This window comes from Bombina bombina, chromosome 3 (assembly GCF_027579735.1).
Source record: "Bombina bombina isolate aBomBom1 chromosome 3, aBomBom1.pri, whole genome shotgun sequence".
NCBI lineage: Eukaryota > Metazoa > Chordata > Amphibia > Anura > Bombinatoridae > Bombina > Bombina bombina.
Window position 1 is genome coordinate 117,405,908 of NC_069501.1, and position 21,348 is coordinate 117,427,255.

The following is a 21,348-nucleotide window of genomic DNA, read 5'->3' on the forward strand; positions in this document are numbered from 1 at the left end:
TTTTCAGTTTGTGGCTCTTCCCTTCGGGTTGGCCACAGCACCCAGGATCTTAACGAAGGTCCTAGGGTCCCTTCTGGCAGTTCTCAGGCTGCGGGGCATTGCAGTGGCGCCTTATCTGGACTATATTCTGATCCAGGCGTCTTACCATCTGACAAAATCTCATACAGACATGGTTCTGTCCTTTCTGAGGACTCACGGGTGGAAGGTGAATCTAGAAAAGAGTTAATTAATTCCACAGACCAGGGTTCCCTTCCTGGGAACCATAATAGATTCCATATCCATGAAAATTTTCTTGACAGAGGTCAGAAAGTTAAAGATTCTGAACATATGCCGAGCCCTCCAGTTCAATCCTCAGCCTTCAGTGGCTCAGTGCATGGAGGTAATTGGATTGATGGTGGCGGCAATGGACATCATTCCGTTTGCTCGTTTTCATCTCAGACTGCTACAACTGAACATGCTCAGGCAGTGGAATGGAGATTATACAAATTTGTCTCCTCCGATAGATCTGGATCAGGAGACAAGAGACTCTCTTCTTTGGTGGTTATCGCAGACCCTCATGGGTGATAGTGACAACGGACGCCAGCCTACTGGGTTGGGGTGCAGTCTGGAATTCCCTGAAGACTCGGGGTGTGTGGACTCGGTCAGAGTCTCTACTTCCAATCAATATTCTGGAATTGAGAGCAATATTCAATGCGCTTCAGGCTTGGCCTCACCTGGCTTCGGCCAAATTCATCCGTTTTCAGTCGGACAACATCACGACTGTGGCTTACATCAATCATCAGGGAGGAACAAGAAGTTCCTTAGCGATGACAGAAGTATCCAAGATAATTCGGTGGGCGGAGGCTCACTCTTATCTGTCGGCAATCTACATCCCAGGAGTGGACAACTGGGAAGCGGATTTTTTGAGCAGACAGACGTTCCATCCGGGGGAGTGGGAACTTCATCCGGAGGTCTTTGCCACCCTGATTCTCAGATGGGGCAGACCGAGATTGGATCTGATGGCGTCTCGTCAGAATGCCAAACTACCGAGATACGGATCCAAGTCACGGGATCCTCGGGCCGAACTGATAGATGCCTTGGTCATTCAACCTAGCTTATGTGTTTCCACCGTTTGCTCTCCTTCCACGGGTGATTGCTCGGATCAAACAGGAGATGGCTTCAGTAATTCTAATCGCGCCTGCATGGCCTCACAGGACTTGGTATGCCGATCTAGTGGACATGTCTTCTCTGCCGCCGTGGAAGCTTCCATTGAGGCAGGACCTTCTCATTCAGGGATCCTTCCAACATCCAAATCTAGTTTCTCTGCAACTGACTGCTTGGAGATCGAACGCTTGATTTTATCTAAGCGGGGGTTCTCTGATTCGGTAATTGATACTTTGATTCAGGCACGTAAGCATGTCACTAGAATGATCTATCATAAGATATGGCGTAAATATCTTTTTTGGTGTGAATCCAAAGGCTACTCATGGAGTAGCGTTAGGATTCCCAGGATTCTGTCTTTTCTCCAAGAGGGATTGGAGAAAGGGTTATCAGCGAGTTCCCTAAAGGGACAAATCTCTGCTTTGTCAATTTACTACACAAAAGTTTGGCAGCTGTTCCGGACGTTCAATCTTTTTGCCAGGCTTTAACCAGAATTAAGCCTGTGTTTAGACCAATTGCTCCATCCTGGAGTTTGAATTTAGTTCTTAATGTTCTTCAAGGGGTTCCGTTTGAACCCATGCATTCCATAGATATTAAGTTGTTATCTTGGAAAGTTTTATTTTTGGTTACTATTTCTTCTGCTCGTAGAGTTTCTGAGGCTGGTTTTGGGAGAAAGGTTCTTCAAGCAGTGGTGCCTTCTGTTTAGGTTCCTGTCTTGTCCCTCCCTTTCATCCGTGTCCTGTAGCTTTGGTATTGTATCCCACAAGTAAGGATGAAATCCGTGGACTCGTCATATCTTGTAAAAGAAAAGGAAATTTATGCTTACCTGATAAATGTATTTCTTTTACGATATGACGAGTCCACGGCCCACCCTGTCATTTATAAGACGGGTTTAGATTATATTTTTTATAAACTTCAGTCACCTCTGCACCTTTGGCTTTTCCTTTCTCTTTTCCTTTCTCTTCCTAACTTCGGTCGAATGACTGGAGGTGGAGGGAAGGGAGGAGCTATATATACAGCTCTGCTATGGTGCTCTTTGCCACTTCCTGCTAGCAGGAGGTTAAATCCCACAAGTAAGGAGGAAATCCGTGGACTCGTCATATTGTAAAAGAAATAAATTTATCAGGTAAGCATAAATTTCCTTTTTGCTTCTGCTAAGGCTGTTTTTGGGAGAAAAGTTCTTCAAGCAGTGGTGCCTTCTGTTTAGGTTAACTGTCTTGTCCCTCCCTTATCATCCGTGTCCTCTAGCTTGGGTATTGATTCCCAATAGTAATGATGATCCGTGGACTCAAGTAGTGATGATCCGTGGACTCAACGTGTCATTAGAAAGAAAATGAAATTTATGCTTACCTGTGAGTCCACGGCCCCGCCCTGTATTTCAGACAGTTTGTTTTTTCATAAACCTCAGGCACCTCTGCACCTTATATTACTCTCCTTTCTCCTTTACCGCTGGTCGAATGACGGGTTTGTGGGTAAGGGGAGTGGTATTTAACAGCTTTGGCTGTGGTGCTCTTTGCCTCCTCCTGCAGGCCAGGAGTGAATATCCCAATAGTAATTATGATGATCCGTGGACTCACCGTGTCAAGAAAGAAACAAGTTTATCAGGTAAGAATAAATTTCATTTTTTAAAAAGAGAAGGCTGCAACTTCACCATTCTCATCTGAACACTAAGGGGCCGAATTATCAAGCAGTGCTACTTAACTTATCAGCCACCTCTTTGGCGGCGGACAGCAATCACCCCGATCCGATCGGGATGATTGACACCCCCTGCTAGCAGCCGATTGGCCACGAATGTGCAGGGGGTGGCATTGCACAAGCATTTTACTAGTATGCTGTCTGCATTTAGCAATGTCCGCCCAACACTTGATAAATCGGCCCCTAAGCCTTTCTGAAGTGTGTCTGTAGCCTAGAAGCAGAACTTTTTTTCGCTTTCTGCAATGAGATATTTGTGAATTTTTTTCTGCAAGGTCATTTTGAAATTCAATTTTAAATTGGGCAGTTACACTAGAGCACCAACTAAATTACAATGTGTTGATTAACTGGAGAATAAAGCATTTTTTAAAGTTTTATAATATATTTCAGCAGCTGAAGGTTAAAGATATAGAAATAAAAAAGGTGCATTGCTAAATAGAACATCTTGCATTGATTCAGTAGTCAAGCTTTACAGACCGGGAAAGACTAGGGGGTGGGGTTGAAAAATCAATATGCTGCCCCATAATTTGACTGTTCTATTTAAACAACATGTCACTCTGGCTGCACTGTAATAAGGAAAACTAGCACAGTGCAGCCAGAGCACAGCGCTGTTTGAAAAGAACAGCCTGATGTCGAACAGCAAAGTTAAAGCACTAACAGTTTCTGCATGTGTCCTGAGATGTCATCGCAGAAAATGCAGCATTTCTGCAGAAAGAACAGATCTTAACATGTTCTGCCTTGGGGGGGTCTGCAGCGTTTGTTTTATGCAGTTAATGTATTGTACTGTCATGTAAGAGTGGGTATTGGACAACTCAGCACAATAACCCCCCAAATCCACCCTTAACTGCCTGGAAAGTAGGGGTGATGGGGGCGTTTTCTTTCATTTCTTACCACCCACCTATACTAACAAGAAAACATTGGATCCAGCTTGGGGGGGGGGGGGCAGTGTGGTGGGTTTTATACCTCCCAGTGATGCAAATTGCAGAAAAAAATGTATTGTCCCTTTAATCAAAAGTAAATCAAAGGAAAACATTTTCTAGAAAATGCAGTACTACCCTTTTATTGTGTTATATTTTGTGTTCACTTTGTATAATAGTCTTGTTTAATTTCTGTCATTTTTTTTTTTCCCTGTTAACTTGCTGCAGATGGGCTCTGGCTGACGCTGTATCACAATCTGCAGACCGTTCTGGGAAAGATATGTCTTCTTGGAAGCAAGCTCTTCTGGCATCGTGTATGAAGTGTCTGATTGCTACGTACAGCGCCAACAAAGAAAGTGAGGCATCCACACAGGAAGCGGAGAAAGCTTTGCTTCTACATCTTAAGGAACTTATGGTAGGAGGTTTTCATCTAATATAACAACATCCCAAACATAATTTCAGTGTGGTATCTGGTGATCTGCAGGCAAAGTGTGAATACTTTGTACAAACTTATATAAAGCTTTACGTTCCCTCAAAACGAGACAGATTGCACCGTGACTTGCCAGCAGCAGCAGCTGAGTTACGGTCACATGAACAGAATTGGTAACATGTTATCTGTCTTCCATGCTCACCCTTCTGCTTTATGTTTGCTCTCTAAGAAATGTATTTAATTCCCTTTTCTGAGACACGATTATTGTTAAATTGTCCGATTGTTATATAAAAGAAAAACAAAATGTTTTAATCGGTTACATGAACAACACAAGAAAACAAATAATATGCATGTACTTTATTGCTTTATTTCTTAACACTGTTCAGAGCAAATGTAATCTGCATTTAAATGTAGCAGAATTCCTATGCTTTTAGTCATTTAAAGGAACAGATTTTGATGAGAGGTTAAAGGGATATAAAACTCAAAACCACATGCAATTCACAAAAATACTTCTATGGCTGCTCAGAACATGGACAGTAAACACAAATTGTAATCTACATGATTATGAACCTTTATATATAATACTTTTGCAAAGAAAACTGCAGCTTTATTTTTTCAAATTAGTATATATTTCTTTCCTATGGCATGGAGAGTCCACAACGTCATTCCAATTACTAGTGGGATATTCAACTCCTGGCCAGCAGGAGGAGGCAAAGAGCACCCCAGCAAAACTGTCAAGTGTAACTTCGCTTACCCATAATCCCCAGTCATTCTCTTTGCCTCTGTCAATGGAGGATGCGCGAAGACTGTGTCTGAAGATATTAAATCCTTTTATGGGTACTTTTTCCTGCAAGCAAGGATTGGGGTCTAGCTGTGTCCATGTCAATCTCTTTAGTAAGAGTAGTGGTGGCTTTTAGCAGTTAGAAGGCGGCAAGGTGATCTTTGCTTTACTTCTAACACTTTGCTACCCCTTTAGAGAAAGCCAGGGTTGGTTACTCTGTTTTTTCTTTTACTACAGGTCCCTGACAGGGTGTGGAGTACCGGTCACACCTTAGTAGCTATTATCTGCTCTGCAGCTGGATCCACAGGTAAGTACTTTTGCCTTCTAGGTACTGAAGGTCAGCACTTTTGAGGTTACCCTCAAGTGGATATCTTTTGGGACTCAGTTTATTCTTATATGGTTACGGGTACATTAAGGGGCAACTTTATTGGTACAATCTACAGGCACTTTATTAAAGAGACAGAGAGACTTAAGGATTAATGAAGCTTGCTTGCATTTTCCCTTAATTACTTGGCAAGGATTCTTTTTATTTATTTTTGCTCATTGAAAGATGTCAGTTCTTGAAAAATGAATATGTGCAAGGTACTTTATTTGGGCCGTTTTCTTATCGCGCGCTTATCAGCTGTGGCACAGTTCTTTTTCAGCCGCTGACATGACTTCCGCATTTCCGCTGGAGTGGAGCGTTGTGAGTTCAGAAGTGCCAGCTTTAACAAACTTTGCTGATCGGATCATTCTCTTAGAGGAGAGGATCTCTGCTGGAGAGTCTCGCTTCTCTTACTAGTGGGATATTGATTCCGGTCACGGTAGGAGCCTCAGACAAACGCTTAGATCTCTTGTCTGAGGTTGGGTCTTAGAGTGTTAATAAAATTATTAGCCTCTGTGTTAATAGTCTTCACATATTCCTTGAACATATTGTTTATTTTTTGGGATCAAATTAATATAATTTTACTCATAATTTTTATTCGCATTTTAATTGATCTTTTTTTATTGGTGACTAATTACGATAACTATGGACTCAGAACATGATCAGTCCATCTCTATGGATAAATGTTTATTATGTTTAGAGGCGCAAATTTTTTGCCTATGCAATTTTGTTCCTCATGCTTAGCTAAGACTTTAAAATTCAAAGACAAGTTACTCCCTTCTGAGCCAAGTGCCTCTCAGGATACTGCTGTGCATGACATGCCTCAGCTTTCTCCTCAAACGTTCAAAGCTTTAATTGTTTCTCATTCTATTCCTTCTGTTTCCTTTCAACCTCCTGGAGGGTGTCCATTTACCAGGGGATTTTGCCGCACAGATAACTTCTGCAGTATCTGCGGCTTTGTCTGCTTTCCCTATTTTGGGTAAGCGTAAGAGGAAATCTAAACATTTGTCTGCTAGTAAAGTTTCTGACCACTCTAAATCTGCGCTGGTCAACCTTTCTCAAATGTCTGATGAGGAGGATACTTCAGTAGCTTCTGAAGGTGAGATCTCAGACTCTGACACTATGGGGGGAAAAATCTTCTGAATCTGAAGAAGTTAATTTCCGATTTAAGCTTGAGCATCTCCGGTTGCTTCTGAAGGAGGTTCTAGCTACTTTGGACGACTGAACCTTTGGTTGCTGTCAAACCCAAGAAGTCCTCTAAACTTAATAGAGTTTATGATTCTCCAACATCTGAGGATGTTTTTCCTGCTCCAGACAAGATGTCTGAAATTATAGCTCAGGAATGGGATAAGCCAGGGTTTCCTTTTTCCCCTTCCCCTGTTTGCTTTTAAAAAGATGTTCCCTGTTGCTCACTCCATTCGGGACTCATGGCGCACTATGCCTAAAGTAAAGGGAGCTATCTCTACTTTGGCTAAAAGAACTACCATTCCTATAGAGGATAGTTGTTCTTTTAAGGATCCAATAGATAAGAAGCTAGATGCTTACTTAAAAAAGATGTACATCCATCAAGGATTCAAATGGCAACCTGCGACCAGTATTGCCATGGTTGCGGGAGTAGCATCTTATTGGTGCATAAGACGACTCCTGGTGGCCCACTGCCCTCGGTCACCCTCCAACCCTATCCGACCACGCACAAAATCTAGGCTTCATCCTGGACTCTTCACTATCCATGGACCTACAAATCAATGCCATCACTTCAACATGCTTCCACATTCTCCACCTGCTACGTAAAATCTTCAAGTGGATCCCTACTGAAACCAAGAAAAGTCACCCACCCTGACGCCCTCGTCAGCAGCCGTTTGGACTACGGCAACGCACGCTACACCGGCTCCTCCATCAAACTCCAAAAGAGACTCCAAAGTATCCAGAACGCTACTTACACACACGTTCAAGGCCCTACACAACATCGGACCCGAATACATCAACCACTGTGTAACTTTCTACACCCCCGCCAGACAACTCCGATCGGCCGACCAAGCATTTACAGTCATCCCCCGCATCAGCAAATCCACAGCGGGCAGAAGATCCTTCTCCCATATGGCAGCAAAGATATGGAACACCCTCCCTCTGCACCTCAGACAATCCACCTCCCTTACATAGTTCAGAAAGGACCTCAAAACCTGGCTCTTCAACTGAATGCCCATCCCCCACTCCTCCTGTCCACTCCCCTTTGCACCTTGATACCCTCACAGTGATAAGTTTGCGCTCTATAAGAAGAAACTACTGTAGAGGAGATCCAAGATGGGATCAAAGCTCCTAAACTAGCCAATACCTTTATCTGTGATGCCAACATGCAGGTAATTAGACTGGGAGTTAAGATGTCTAGCTTCACTGTTCTAGCTCGCAGAGCTCTGTGGTTAAAGTCTTGCTCGGCTGATGTATCTTCAAAGGCCAAGCTTTTGGCTTTACCTTATAAGGGTAAAACTCTCTTTGATCCTGGTCTGGCAGAAATCATTTCAGAGATTACGAAAGGAAAGGGATCTTTCCTACCTCAGGACAAGATGAATAGACCTAAGGGTCAACAGACTTCTAATTTTCGTTCCTTTCACAGCTTTAAAGGACGGAAGTCCCCCTCTTCTTCTTCCAAGCCAGACCAATCCAGGTCCACTTGGAAATCTAGCCAGCCTTGGAGTAAGGGAAAGCAAAACAAGAAGCCTTCCACTGACTCTAAATCAGCATGAAGGGTCCGCCCCCAATCCGATTTTGGATCAAGTGGGGGGCAGGCTTACTCTTTTTCATCAGGCTTGGATACGCAATGTCCCAGATCCGTGGGCTGTGGGCATAGTATCCCAGGGTTACAAAGTAGGAATTAAGTTTTGCCCTCCAAGGGGCAGATTTCTCCTGTAAAGACTATACTCAAACCAGGTAAAGAGGGAGGTCTTCTTAAGTTGCATAAAGGACCTATCCTCACTGGGAGTTATAGTACCAGTCCCTCTAGAGGAACAAGGTCTAGGATTCTATTCAAATCTATTTGTGGTTCCCAAAAAGGAGGGAACTTTCCGTACCATCCTAGATCTAAAGTGTCTCAACAAAGTCCTCAGTGTTCCCTCCTTCATTACATTTGGTCTTGCCACAGTTTCCAGAATATTTACAAAGGTTCTGGGAGCCCTATTGGTAGTGATCAGATCCCAGAGAATTTCTGTGGCGCCTTATCTAGGCGTCATCTTTTCAACTACCAAAATCTCATACAGAGATGTTGTTGTCTTTTCTACGTTCCCACAGGTGGAAAGTGAATCTGGAAAAGAGTTCTCTAGTTCCATCTACAAGAGTGTGTTTCCTAGGGACAATCATAGATTCCCTGTCCATGAAGATTTTCCTGACGGACGTTAGAAAATCCAACCTTTTTGCTTCTTGTCTTTTTCTCCAGTCTGCCTTTCATCCAACAGTGGCTCAATGCATGTAGGTGATCTGATGGTGGCTTCCATGAACATCATTCCTTTTGCTCGGTTCCATCTGCGTCCGCTGCAACTTTGCATGCTCAGTCAATGGAACAGAGACCATTCAGATTTATCGCAGAGGATAAATCTGGACCCCCTAACAAGAGACTCTCTCTCGTGGAAGATTTCACAGGAACATGTCTCGGGGCACATGCTTCCTGAGACCTTCCTGGGTGATTGTGACTACAGATGCCAGCCTCCCAGGCTGGGGAGCTTTTTGGGTTCTCTGAAAGCTCAGGGCCTGTGGTCTTGGGAAGAGTCTTCTCTTCCCATAAACATCTTGTAGTTGAGAGCAATCTTCAATGCCTTGATAGCTTGGCCTCAATTATCTTTAGTCCGATTTATCAGATTCCAATCTGACAACATCACCTCAGGGGCTTACATCAACCACCAGGGAGGAACTCGGAGTTCCTTGGCCATGAAGGAGGTAACTCGCATTCAATGCAATGGGCGGAAGCTCACGATTGTCTATCTGCCTTCCACATTCCAAGAGTGTACAATTGGGAGGCGGATTTTCTGAGCAGACAGACTTTTTTTCATTCCGGGGAGTGGGCTCTTCATCCGGAAGTGTTCTCCAGGATAACCCTCAGGTGGGTTATCGTCAAATCGCCTAGCTACCAAAGTATGGTCAAGAGATCCTCAGGCCGCCCTGATAGATGCTCTGGCGATTCCTTAGGATTTCGGGCTAGCATACCTTTTTTCCTCCATTTGCTCTCCTTCCAAGAGTCATTGCTCGTATCAAGCAGGAGAGAGCGTCTGTGATTATAATAGCTCCTGTCTGGCCTTGCAGGATCTGGTGAAGATGTCATCTCTTCCACCTTGGAGGTTACCTCTGAGGAAGGACCTTCTAATTCAGGGTCCATTCCTCCATCCAAATCTAGATTCTCTGAAGCTGACTGCTTGGCGATTGAACGCCTAGTTTTGTCTAGACGTGGATTTTCGAAGTGGTCATTGATATTATGCTTCAGGCTTGTAAACCTGTTACTCTTAGGATTTACCATAAGATATGGCGTAAATACCTTTTTTTGGTGTGAAGCTTAAGGTTTTTCCTGGTGTCTGGTGAGGATTCCCCAAATTTAATCTTTTCTTCAGGATGGCCTGGAGAAAGGCTTGTCAGTCAGTACTCTGAAAGGTCAGATTTCTGCACTGTCTATCCTTTTGCACAAACGTCTGGCAAATTTACAAGATGTTCAAGCTTTTGTTCAGGCCCTGGTCAGAATCAGGCCTGTGTTTAAACCTGTTGCTCCTCCTTGGAGCCATAACCTAGTTCTAAAAGTTTTGCAGCAGGCTTCGTTTGAGCCGATGCATGTTGTTGATATAAAATTGTTATCTTGGAAGGTTTTGTTTCTCCTTGCTATTTCTTCTGCTCGCAGAGTTTCTCAGCTTTCAGCTCTGTAGTGTGATTCCCCGTACCTTATTTTTCATGCAGATAAGGCAGTCCTTCGTACTAAATTTGGTTTTCTCCCTAAGGTGGTGTCGAATTGAAACATTAATCAGGAAATTGTTGTTCCTTCTTTTTGTCCTAATCCTTCTTCTCATAAGGAACGTATTTTGCATAACTTGGATGTTGTGCATGCTCTAAAATTTTACCTACAAGCTACTAAAGATTTTCGGCAATCTTCTGCCCTGTTTGTTGTTTTAAATGTTTAGAAGTATGATTCGTTTTGCTTATGAGACTGCTGGACAGCAGTCTCCTGAGAGAATTACGGCTCATTCCACTAGGGCTGTCTCCTCTTCTTGGGCTTTTAAAAATGAAGCTTCTGTGGAACAGATTTGCAAGGCGGCAACATAGTCCTCTCAGCATACTTTTTCCAAATTCTACAAATTTGATACTTTTGCTGAGGCCTTCTGTTTAGGTCCTCTTGCTTTGTTCTCCCTCCTTGTTCATTCCTTGTCCTCTAGCTTGGGTATTGTTTCCCACTAGTAATTCGAATGACGTTGTGGACTCTCCATGCCATAGGAAAGAAAACAAAATTTATGCTTACCTAATAAATTTATTTTTTTCCGGATATGTCGAGTCCACAACTCCGCCCTCTTTTTTTAATTTTAATTCAGCAATTTTTTTTTTTAGTAAACCTCAGGCACCTTTACACCCTTGTGTTTCTTCTTTTTCCATTTTCCTTCGGCCGAATGACTGGGGATTATGGGTAAGGGAAGTTACACTTAACAACTTTGCTGGGGTGCTCTTTGCCTCCTCCTGCTGGCCAGGAGTTGAATATCCCACTAGTAATTGGAATTACGTTGTGGACTCTCCATGACCGTTAAGAACGAAATGTATCAGTTGAGCATAATTTTTTTTTTTTAATGTGTATTCTTTTCACTTATTTCCCTGTCCCCCGCAACAAAAGAACCCTTGCTAACCAATCGCAAACTAATATTCAGATATAGCAGAAACTCTGTAGCCTGCCCTCTTTTATTCCCCTAAGGTAGTTTAGCACTGATTAAACGTTGAAGCTTGGGGGGGGGGGGGAGAAGGTAAACAAAGGCTCACGTGAATTGCCAAAAAGTATTATCTCAAGCCTTCCTGAACGAAAGTGAAACAAGCACAATTTCTAGATATATTTTACAGCAAACGGCAACAAAATAAATAATAAATGTATATTGCAATAATGAAACCTTTTTATGCATTGTTAAAGTGTCAAGTTTTAATGGTCCTTTAGTTTTAAGTTTCATGCCCCTATAACAACTGAAAATGCTCACTTAATTTTGAAGTTAAAGCAATATTATACTCTAATTTGGCCACACTTATAAAACTTTTTTTTTCTATTGCCCTTTAGCTATGTAGATTACTTAGCTCTTAATCTTACTCCTCTCTCTGGTATTCAAGTCTTTTCTTTGCCTCCACAGGAGGAAGGTGAAGAATTGAGGTGCTCCAGATTCTCTTTTGCGAGGGGTCCTCAGACTGATTTGAGGACCATTTTACACACAGGGCAGTGGCACAATTACTCCCAGTGAGGAGTTAGTCACAAGCCTGCCACATGTGTTAGGGATAAGTCCTTTAACCTCCTCCTGTTAGATCATTAAAATGCTCCACACATAGATCCTCTGCTGTGATGTACACAGCGCTGGATGGGCTTTCTACTGAAGGCAGTCGATTTCTGCAGCTGATAACGACAGAAGAGTGGGTTTATCTCAAGCTAAGTGAACAAATACATGCGCTTGCCCACAGGCTATTAGTAGATACACCATTCTTGATGTAAATCATAGCCAGGGGACACAGTGACATTCAGACATTGCCACTTAACACACTAGATTTTATTTATATAGTCTAGCAGTTTATGGGAGACATTTTATTTGGGCTTTTAAAATAAAATGTCTCCCATAAACTGGGGCGTTCCTGCATGCCACTCAATGTGACCGGGTGTGGCCTCTCTAACTTCCTCTTCTTGACCTGCGGTTGTAGGAGACAAAGAGTTTTCTCTGTGGTCCGGGTCATAGGAGGTGGTGAGTGCCCCGGCCATTGGGATATAAAGGTGCCATTTTAATAGCTATCTAGTCCACAATAAAGGCACAAGCTATGTACTCCCTCCTTAATTAAAACAAACAACTGTGTCTATTGTGTGGAGGTTCCTGTTGATCCGACGGCTCAGCTTTGTTCCACATGCTTTGATAAATTTGCTATATCTAAAAAAGAATGAGATTTAGTACAGCTAAGCCGTCCACCTCTGAGGGTTCTCCATCCCGCGAGGTGCGTTCCCTACATTCATATCCATCTACACATGCAGCTCCCCAGGGCACTACTAATCCTCCTGCGGGAGGAGCCCTTTGTAACTCATCAGCGAAATCTGGTGGGCAAACGGCGAAAGGTGAAACATAGCTATCCGTCCCAGGGATGATCTACCCAGCTGGATGTCTCTGACAGGTTATCTGCTGATGAAGAAGACTCGGACTCTTCGGAGGACGTTTTCTCTAGGACGGAATCAGTGTTTTCTAGGCCTCCGCCTGCGGAGGAGCCAGATTTTAAATTTAAAATGGAACAGTTGCGCTTTCTGCTGAAAGAGGTACTTGCTACGTTGGAGGTTCCGGAACCAAAACTACCGGAGGAACCTTCGATCCCTAAGCTAGTTAGGGTTTAGGAGGACAGGGTAGTACCACAGACTTTCCCGGTCCCCATTAAAATGGATAATATTATTAAGAATGAATGGGAGAAACTTTGCCCTTTTCCCCTTCTACTACTTTTAAAAGGCTTTTCCCCGTTTCGGACTCGCAGTTTGAGCTGTGGGGGGCCATTCCGAAGGTGCATGGTGCGATCTCCACTCTCGCTAAGTGGATGGTGCTATCTCCACTCTCGCTAAGTGAATGACTATCCTGCTCAAAGATAGTTCTTCGTTCAAGGAACCAATGGATAAAAAATTGGAGTCCATGTTGAGAAAGATGTTTCAACTCACAGGGTTCGTCTTTCAACCGGTAGCGGCAGTCGCTGCGGTGGCTGGAGCGGCTACCTATTGGTATGACGCTCTGTCTGCTATGGTCGAGGTGGAGACTCCCCTTGAGGAGATACAGGAAGAATTAAGGCCTTAAGGGTAGCTCATTCGTTCATCTGTGATGCAAATATAGAGATTATTCGCCTGAATGCTAAGACATCAGGTTTTTCCGTTCTAGCCCGTAGGGCTCTCTGGTTGAAGTTGTGGTCAGCTGACATGACTTCCAAGTCTATATTACTTTCTCTTCCATTTAAGGGAAAGATTCTCTTTGGTCCAAGCCTGGACTCTATCATATCCACGGTCACGGGTGGCAAGGGTGCTTTCCTGACACAGGATAAGAAGAATAAGCCTAAGGGGTCTACTTTTTGTCCCTTTTGTGCCGACAAGTCTCAGCGCCAGCAGCCGGCCGCGAAGACAGAGCAGTCCAAGGGATATTGGAAACCAGATAACTCTTGGAACAAAACCAAGCAGAACTAGAAGCCAGCTGAGACAAAATCTGCATGAAAGGGCGGCCCCTGATCCTTCTCTGGATCGCATAGGGGGCAGACTATCTCTGTTTGCGGAGGCCTGGATAAGAGACATTCAGGACCCTTGGGTTCTGGAGGTCATAGCACAGGGTTACAGGATAGGATTCAAGACTCATCCGCCCAGAGGCAGATTCCTCCTGTCAAACCTATCCTCAAGCCCAGAGAAGAGAGACGCCTTCCTAGGATGCGTGAGGGATCTCTCCTCTGAGTTATCGTCCCAGTACCTCTGGCAGAAAGAGGTCTGGGGCATTATTCAAACCTTTTCATGGTCCCAAAGAGGAGGGCACATTTCGCCCAATTCTGGACCTAAAGTGTCCAAACAAGTTTCTGTCAGTCCCATCATTCAAAATGGAGACAATCAGGTCGATTTTGCCCCTAGTTCAAGAGGGACAATTCATGACGACAATAGATTTGAAGGATGCTTACCTTCACGTTCCAATCCACAAGGAACACATCAGTTCCTAAGATTCGCTTTTCTGGACCAACACTTCCAGTTTGTGGCCCTACCGTTCGGTCTGGTGACTGCCCCAAGAGTCTTTACGAAGGTCCTGGGTGCAATACTCGCGGTGGCGAAAGCCAGAGGGATTGCAGTGGCTCCTTATCTGGACGATATCCTGGTCCAGGCTCCATGCTACAGTCTCACGGAGGAACACTCAAGGGCTTTTCTCCTCTTTCGATCCCATGGATGGAAGGTAAATGAGGGAAAGAGTTCACTGGTTCCCAGCAACAGGGTGGAATTCCTGGGTACGATAATAGATTCCTTATCCATGAAGATATTCTTGACAGACCAGAGACGTTGCAACATTGCGTCCAGCTGTCTTGCCCTTCAAACCTCCTCAAGGACATCTGTGGCCAGGTGTATGGAGGTTATTGGGCTCATGGTATCCAGTATAGATGCCATTCCTTACGCCAGGTTCCATCTCAGGCCTCTTCAGTTGTGCATGTTGCGACAGTGGAACGGCGATCACTCCGATCTATCCCAACAGATATCTCTGGACACACGAACGAGGGGATCCCTCTCTTGGTGTGTCCCAGGGGACATCCTTTCTGAGACCATCTTTGAGATTGTGACCACGGACACAAGTCTATTAGGATGGGGAGTGGTTTGGAGTGTCAGGAAGGCACAGGGCAGGTGGACCCTAGAGGAGTCTAATCTACAGATAAAGATTCTGGAACTATATTAGCGATATTAAACGCTTTGAGGGCTTGGCCCCTCCTGGGGTCGTCCCGATTCATCAGGTTCCAGTCGGACAAAATTACCTTGGTGGCTTACATAAACCATTAAGGGGGGAACGAGAAGCTCCCTAGTCATGTGGGAAGTATCTTGGATTCTGGAATCAGCAGAGAAACACAAGTGTTCACTCTCAGCGATCCACATTCCGGGTCTGGACAACTGGGAAGCGGATTTTCTCAGCAGACAATCGTTTCATCCAAGGGAATGGTCTCTCCGTCCTGCGGTGTTCAAGGAGATCTGCATCAGATGGAGGACGCCGGCGATAGACCTCCAGGCAGAACTGATAGATGCCTTGGCGGTGCCCTGGGAGTTCAACCACTTTACATTTTTCCACCGTTGCCACTTCTACCTCGTGTAGTGGCCGGCATCAAGCAGGAGCAAGCTTCGGCTTTTCTGATTGCTCCGTCATGGCCGCAGAGGACGTGGTTTGTGGATCTGGTGGGGATGTCATCGTCTCCTCCATGGAGGTTACCCTGTCACAGAGATATGCTGGTTCAGGGGCCATTTCTTCACCAAAATCTCGATTCTCTGAGGCTGACTGCGTGGAGATTGAAGCCTAGTCTTAGCCAAGAGAGGTTTTTCGGAGAGAGTGATTGATACTCTCATTCAGGCCAGGAAGCTGGTCACTCGGTGCATCTATCATAAGGTGTGGTGGACCTACTTGTCCTGATGTGAGGAACGTGGATATCCCTGGCACAAGGTTAGGGTATCCAGGATTCTGGCTTTTCTCCAGGACGGACTGGATAAGGGTCTTGCTGTGGGTTCCTTAAAGGGTCAGATTTCTGCTTTATCTGTACTATTACACAAGAAGCTAGCGGAGCTTCCTGATATTCAGTCTTTTGTTCAGGCTCTGTCTAGGATCAGGCCTGTCTTTAGAAATTCTGCTCCTCCTTGGTGCCTAAACTTGGTTCTTAAGATTTTGCAGAGGGCTCCGTTTGAGCCTATGCATGCGCTTGACATTAAGCTTTCCTGGAAAATCCTATTCCTTCTGGCTATTGCATCGGCTCGCAGAATCTCTGAGTTAGCGGCCTTGCATTGTTAGCCTCCTTACCTGTTTTTTTACGCTGATAAGGCTGTTCTTCGACACTAGATTGGGGTTTCTTCCCAAAGTTGTGTCGAATCGTAACATCAATCAGGAAATAGTAGTTCCTTCCTTGTGTCCTATTTCTTCTTCGTCTAAGGAAAGGTTGCTTCATAATTCTAATGTGGTTCAGGCCTTCAAGTTTTATCTTCAGGCTACGGAGTTCAGACAGACTTTGTCTTTATTTGTTGTATTTTCAGGGAAGCGTAGGGGGCAGAGGGCCTCTTCCACTTCACTGTCTTTCTGGTTGAGGAGTATTATCCGTCTGGCCTATGAGACAGCGGGACAAAAGCCTCCTCAGAGGATCATGTCTCACTCAACTAGGGCTGTGGCCTCTTCTTGGGCCTTTAAGAATGAGGCTTCTATGGAGCAGATTTGTAAGCCAGCAACTTGGTCTTCTTTATATACTTTTGCAAAATTTTACAAATTCAATGTTTTTGCTTCGGCGGAAGCAGCTTTTGGGAGAAAGGTTCTGCAGACTGTGGTCCGCCTCCTTGTACCCTCCCATTTTTTTCATTCAGTGTCCTCTAGAGCTTGGGTATTTGTTTCCACAAGTAATGAATGAAGCAGTGGACTCTCCCCCCATTGAGATGAAAAACATAAATTATGCTTACCTGATAATTTCATTTCCATCTGTGGGAGGAAAGTCCACTGCTCCCGCCCGTTTCTCCAGTGGGCGGACCTAAATTTAATTTTATTCTTCTGGCACCATTTATACCCTGATATTTCTCCTACTGTTCCTTGTTCCCTTTGGCAGAATGACTGGGGGATGAGGGGAGTGTGGGAGGTATTTAAGCCTTTGTCTGGGGTGTCTTTGACTCCTCCTGGTGGCCAGGTTCTTAATTCCCACAAGTAATGAAAGAAGCAGTGGACTCTCCTCCGACAGATGGAAATGAAATTATCAGGTAAGCATAATTTGTTTTTAAGCAACTTTCTAATTTACTCCTATTATTAATTTTTCTTCGTTCTCTTGCTATCTTAAAGGACCAGTCAACACTGTAGATTTGCATAATCAACAAATGCAAGATAACAAGACAATGCAATAGCACTTAGTCTGAGCTTCAAATCAGTAGTAGATTTTTTTTCTGACAATTTTAAAAGTTATGTCTTTTTCCACTCCCCCTGTACCATGTGACAGCCATCAGCCAATCACAAATGCATACACGTACCATGTGACAGCAATCAGCCATTCACAAATGCATACAAACTTATTCTTGCACATCTAAATCTAAAAAGACTGTGCACATTTTGTTAATGGAAGTAAATTAGAGAGTTGTTTAAAATTGCATGCTCTATCTGAGTAATGAAAGTTTAATTTTGATTGAGTGTCCCTTTAATTTGAAAAAGTAGGAATCTAAGCTAAGGTGCCGGCTCATTTTTGATTCTGCACCTGGGTTGTGTTTGCTGATTGGTGGATAAATGTACCAACAATCATTAAGCGCTATCCTGGATGCTGAACCACATATGTCACTTGTCATTGACTTTCAGCTGCTCCTTCAACATAGGATACCAAGAGAATAAATTAAATTGGGAAAATAGAAGTAAATTGGAAAGTTGTTGAAAATGGTATATCTATCTGAACCATGAAAGAATAATTTTGGCTTTCATGTCCTTTTTAATATAAAAATGTTATTTTCCTTATTATTCAAGATTCTTTTTTCAAGGAGTCATTCTTTAACCCATGACAATGCAGCTTTTTTTAATAGATCAACAGGGATCATAATTATTATAGTTAGCTTGCTCAAGTCTATAGTTAGTTTTCCAAATAAAGGCTTTTTTATTTGGAAACAGAAAACAAAAATTGTATAATCTTCTGTATTTCACTTCCCAGGAAGGAACACTGGGTATTATTTTGCCTAAACTTGCAATCTCTTTCACAAGAATAATCTCTCCAAGTAGTTTTCAACTAGATTATGGATTAATCGTATCTCCAAAGACAGACCTGATGACTGCTGTTTTCAGGAGTCATAGTTTGGACTGCATAGAGCATTTTTCAATAATTCTAATTGCTCCAGAAAGTCCCGCAGAACTTGGTTTATGGTATGATTCAGAAGTCAAGTTTCTCTATGGTTTTTCTCTTCGACATGACCTTCTGTTTCAAGGTCTGTTTTAGCATCAGATCTTGACTCGTATCTTGAAGGCTTAGAGACTGAATACCTACTTTTTAAAACAAAGAGGTTTTTTCACTGCTGTAGTTTTTTTTTTTTTATGGCCAGAAAATCTGTTACAAGTAAAATTTCTCAAAGAATTTGGGAAGTTGTTGTTTTTTCCTGCTGTGAAAAACAGGCTTTTAGTTGGAATTATTTTAGAAATATAAGAATTCTTCTGTTTGTGCTAGCGCTTTAGAGTTACAATTCAGCTTTTTCAGTTTCATACTACAGGAAAATTGATAAGTTTCTGGACATCAAGGATTTGTTCAAGCTTAGTCAGGATATATCCAGTGATTAAACCAATGTCTTCTTGTTTCAACATTTAATTGTTTTTTCTCAAGATTTACAGGTTTCTCCTTTGTAACCTATACATGATTTGGACATTTAGTTTCTGTCTTAGATTTTTTTTTGTTTTTAGCAACATCGTCTGCCGGAAGAGTTTTCTTCTGTTATGTGTGATCAGTCCACGGGTCATCATTACTTCTGGGATATTATCTGCTCCCCTACAGGAAGTGCAAGAGGATTCACCCAGCAGAGTTGCTATATAGCTCCTCCCCTCTACGTCACCCCCAGTCATTCTCTTGCACCCAAAGACTAGATAGGAGGTGTGAGAGGACTATGGTGATTATACTTAGTTTTTAGAACTTCAATCAAAAGTTTGTTGTTTTACAATAGCACCGGAGCGTGTTATTACCTCTCTGGCAGAGTTTGAAGAAGAATCTACCAGAGTTTTTCTTATGATTTTAACCGGAGTAGTTAAGATCATATTGCTGTTTCTCGGCCATCTGAGGGAGGTAAAAACTTCAGATCAGGGGACAGCGGGCAGTGGAATCTGCATTGAGGTATGTAGCAGTTTTTATTTTCTGAATGGAATTGATGAGAAAATCCTGCCATACCGTTATAATGAACATGTATGTATACTCTACACTTTAGTATTCTGGGGATGGTATTTCACCGGAATTACTCTGTAAAAGTACATTAAACCTTTTAATAGGTATTTTTCATGTTAAACGTTTTTGCTGGAATGTAGAATCGTTTGCATTAATGAGGTACTGAGTGAATAAATATTTGGGCATTATTTTTCCACTTGGCAGTTTGCTTGTTTTAATTATGACAGTTTCGTTTCTCTCTCACTGCTGTGTGTGAGAGGGAGGGGCCGTTTTTGGCGCTCTTTGCTACGCATCAAAAATTTCCAGTCAGTTACTCTTGTATTTTCTGCATGATCCGGTTCATCTCTAACAGAACTCAGGGGTCTTCAAACTTCTTTGAAGGGAGGTAGATTCTCTCAGCAGAGCTGTGAGACTTATATAGTGACTGTGATTTAAAACGTTTATGTAATTTTTATGTTTAAAATTTAATTAGTGTTATTTTACTAATGGGAACAAACCTTTGCTAAAAAGTTGTGTTGTTTTTAAAGAGTGATGCTATAACTATTTTTCAGTTCATTATTTCAACTGTCATTTAATCGTTTAGTGCTTCTTGAGGCACAGTACGTTTTTGTTAAATAAGATTGTAACCGAGTTGCATGTTTATTGCTAGTGTGTTAAACATGTCTGATTCAGAGGAAGATACCTGTGTCATTTGTTCCAATGCCAAGGTGGAGCCCAATAGAAATTTATGTACTAACTGTATTGATGCTACTTTAAATAAAAGCCAATCTGTACAAATTGAACAAATTTCACCAAACAGCGAGGGGAGAGTTATGCCGACTAACTCGCCTCACGTGTCAGTACCTGCATCTCCCGCCCGGGAGGTGCGTGATATTATGGCGCCTAGTACATCTGGGCAGCCATTACAGATAACATTACAAGATATGGCTACTGTTATGACTGAAGTTTTGGCTAAATTACCAGAACTAAGAGGCAAGCGTGATCACTCTGGGGTGAGAACAGAGTGCGCTGATAATTCTAGGGCCATGTCTGATACTGCGTCACAGCTTGCAGAGCATGAGGACGGAGAGCTTCATTCTGTAGGTGACGGTTCTGATCCAAGCAGATTGGATTCAGATATTTCAAATTTTAAATTTAAATTGGAAAACCTCCGTGTATTACTAGGGGAGGTCTTAGCGGCTCTTAACGATTGTAACACCGTTGCAATACCAGAGAAAATGTGTAGGTTGGATAAATACTTTGCGGTACCGGCGAGTACTGACGTTTTTCCTATACCTAAGAGATTAACTGAAATTGTTTCTAAGGAGTGGGATAGACCCGGTGTGCCGTTCTCACCCCCTCCAATATTTAGAAAGATGTTTCCAATAGACGCCACCACACGGGACTTATGGCAAACGGTCCCTAAGGTGGAGGGAGCAGTTTCTACTTTAGCTAAGCGCACCACTATCCCGGTGGAGGATAGCTGTGCTTTTTCAGATCCTATGGATAAAAAATTAGAGGGTTACCTTAAGAAAATGTTTGTTCAACAAGGTTTTATATTGCAACCCCTTGCATGCATCGCGCCGATTACGGCTGCGGCAGCATTTTGGATTGAGTCTCTGGAAGAGAACCTTAGTTCAGCTACGCTGGACGACATTACGGACAGGCTTAGAGTCCTTAAACTAGCTAATTCATTTATTTCGGAGGCCGTAGTACATTTAACCAAACTTACGGCTAAGAATTCAGGATTCGCCATTCAGGCACGTAGGGCGCTGTGGCTAAAATCCTGGTCGGCTGATGTAACTTCTAAGTCCAAATTACTTAATATACCTTTCAAGGGGCAAACCTTATTTGGGCCCGGTTTGAAAGAAATTATTGCTGACATTACAGGAGGTAAGGGCCACGCTCTACCTCAAGACAAAGCCAAAGCTAAGGCTAGACAGTCTAATTTTCGTCCCTTTCGGAATTTCAAAACAGGAACAGCATCAACTTCCACTGCACCAAAACAGGAAGGAGCTGTTGCTCGTTACAGACAAGGCTGGAAACCTAACCAGTCCTGGAATAAGGGCAAGCAGGCCAGGAAACCTGCTGCTGCCCCTAAGACAGCATGAACCGAGGGCCCCCGATCCGGGACCGGATCTAGTGGGGGGCAGACTCTCTCTCTTCGCCCAGGCTTGGGCAAGAGATGTCCAGGATCCCTGGGCGCTAGAGATTATATCTCAGGGATACCTTCTAGACTTCA

At 43.3% G+C, this 21,348-nt stretch overlaps 1 protein-coding gene across 1 annotated transcript in view; it reads left to right on the forward strand.

The window, feature by feature from the left end:
• The window catches only part of URB1 (URB1 ribosome biogenesis homolog), a 140,370-nt gene that overhangs the window by 106,346 nt on the left and 12,676 nt on the right, over positions 1–21,348 (forward strand). The window contains exon 24 of the mRNA XM_053705174.1: positions 3,978–4,164. Within this exon, the coding sequence (XP_053561149.1) occupies positions 3,978–4,164 (187 nt within the window). The remainder of the gene's footprint in view (positions 1–3,977; positions 4,165–21,348) is intronic.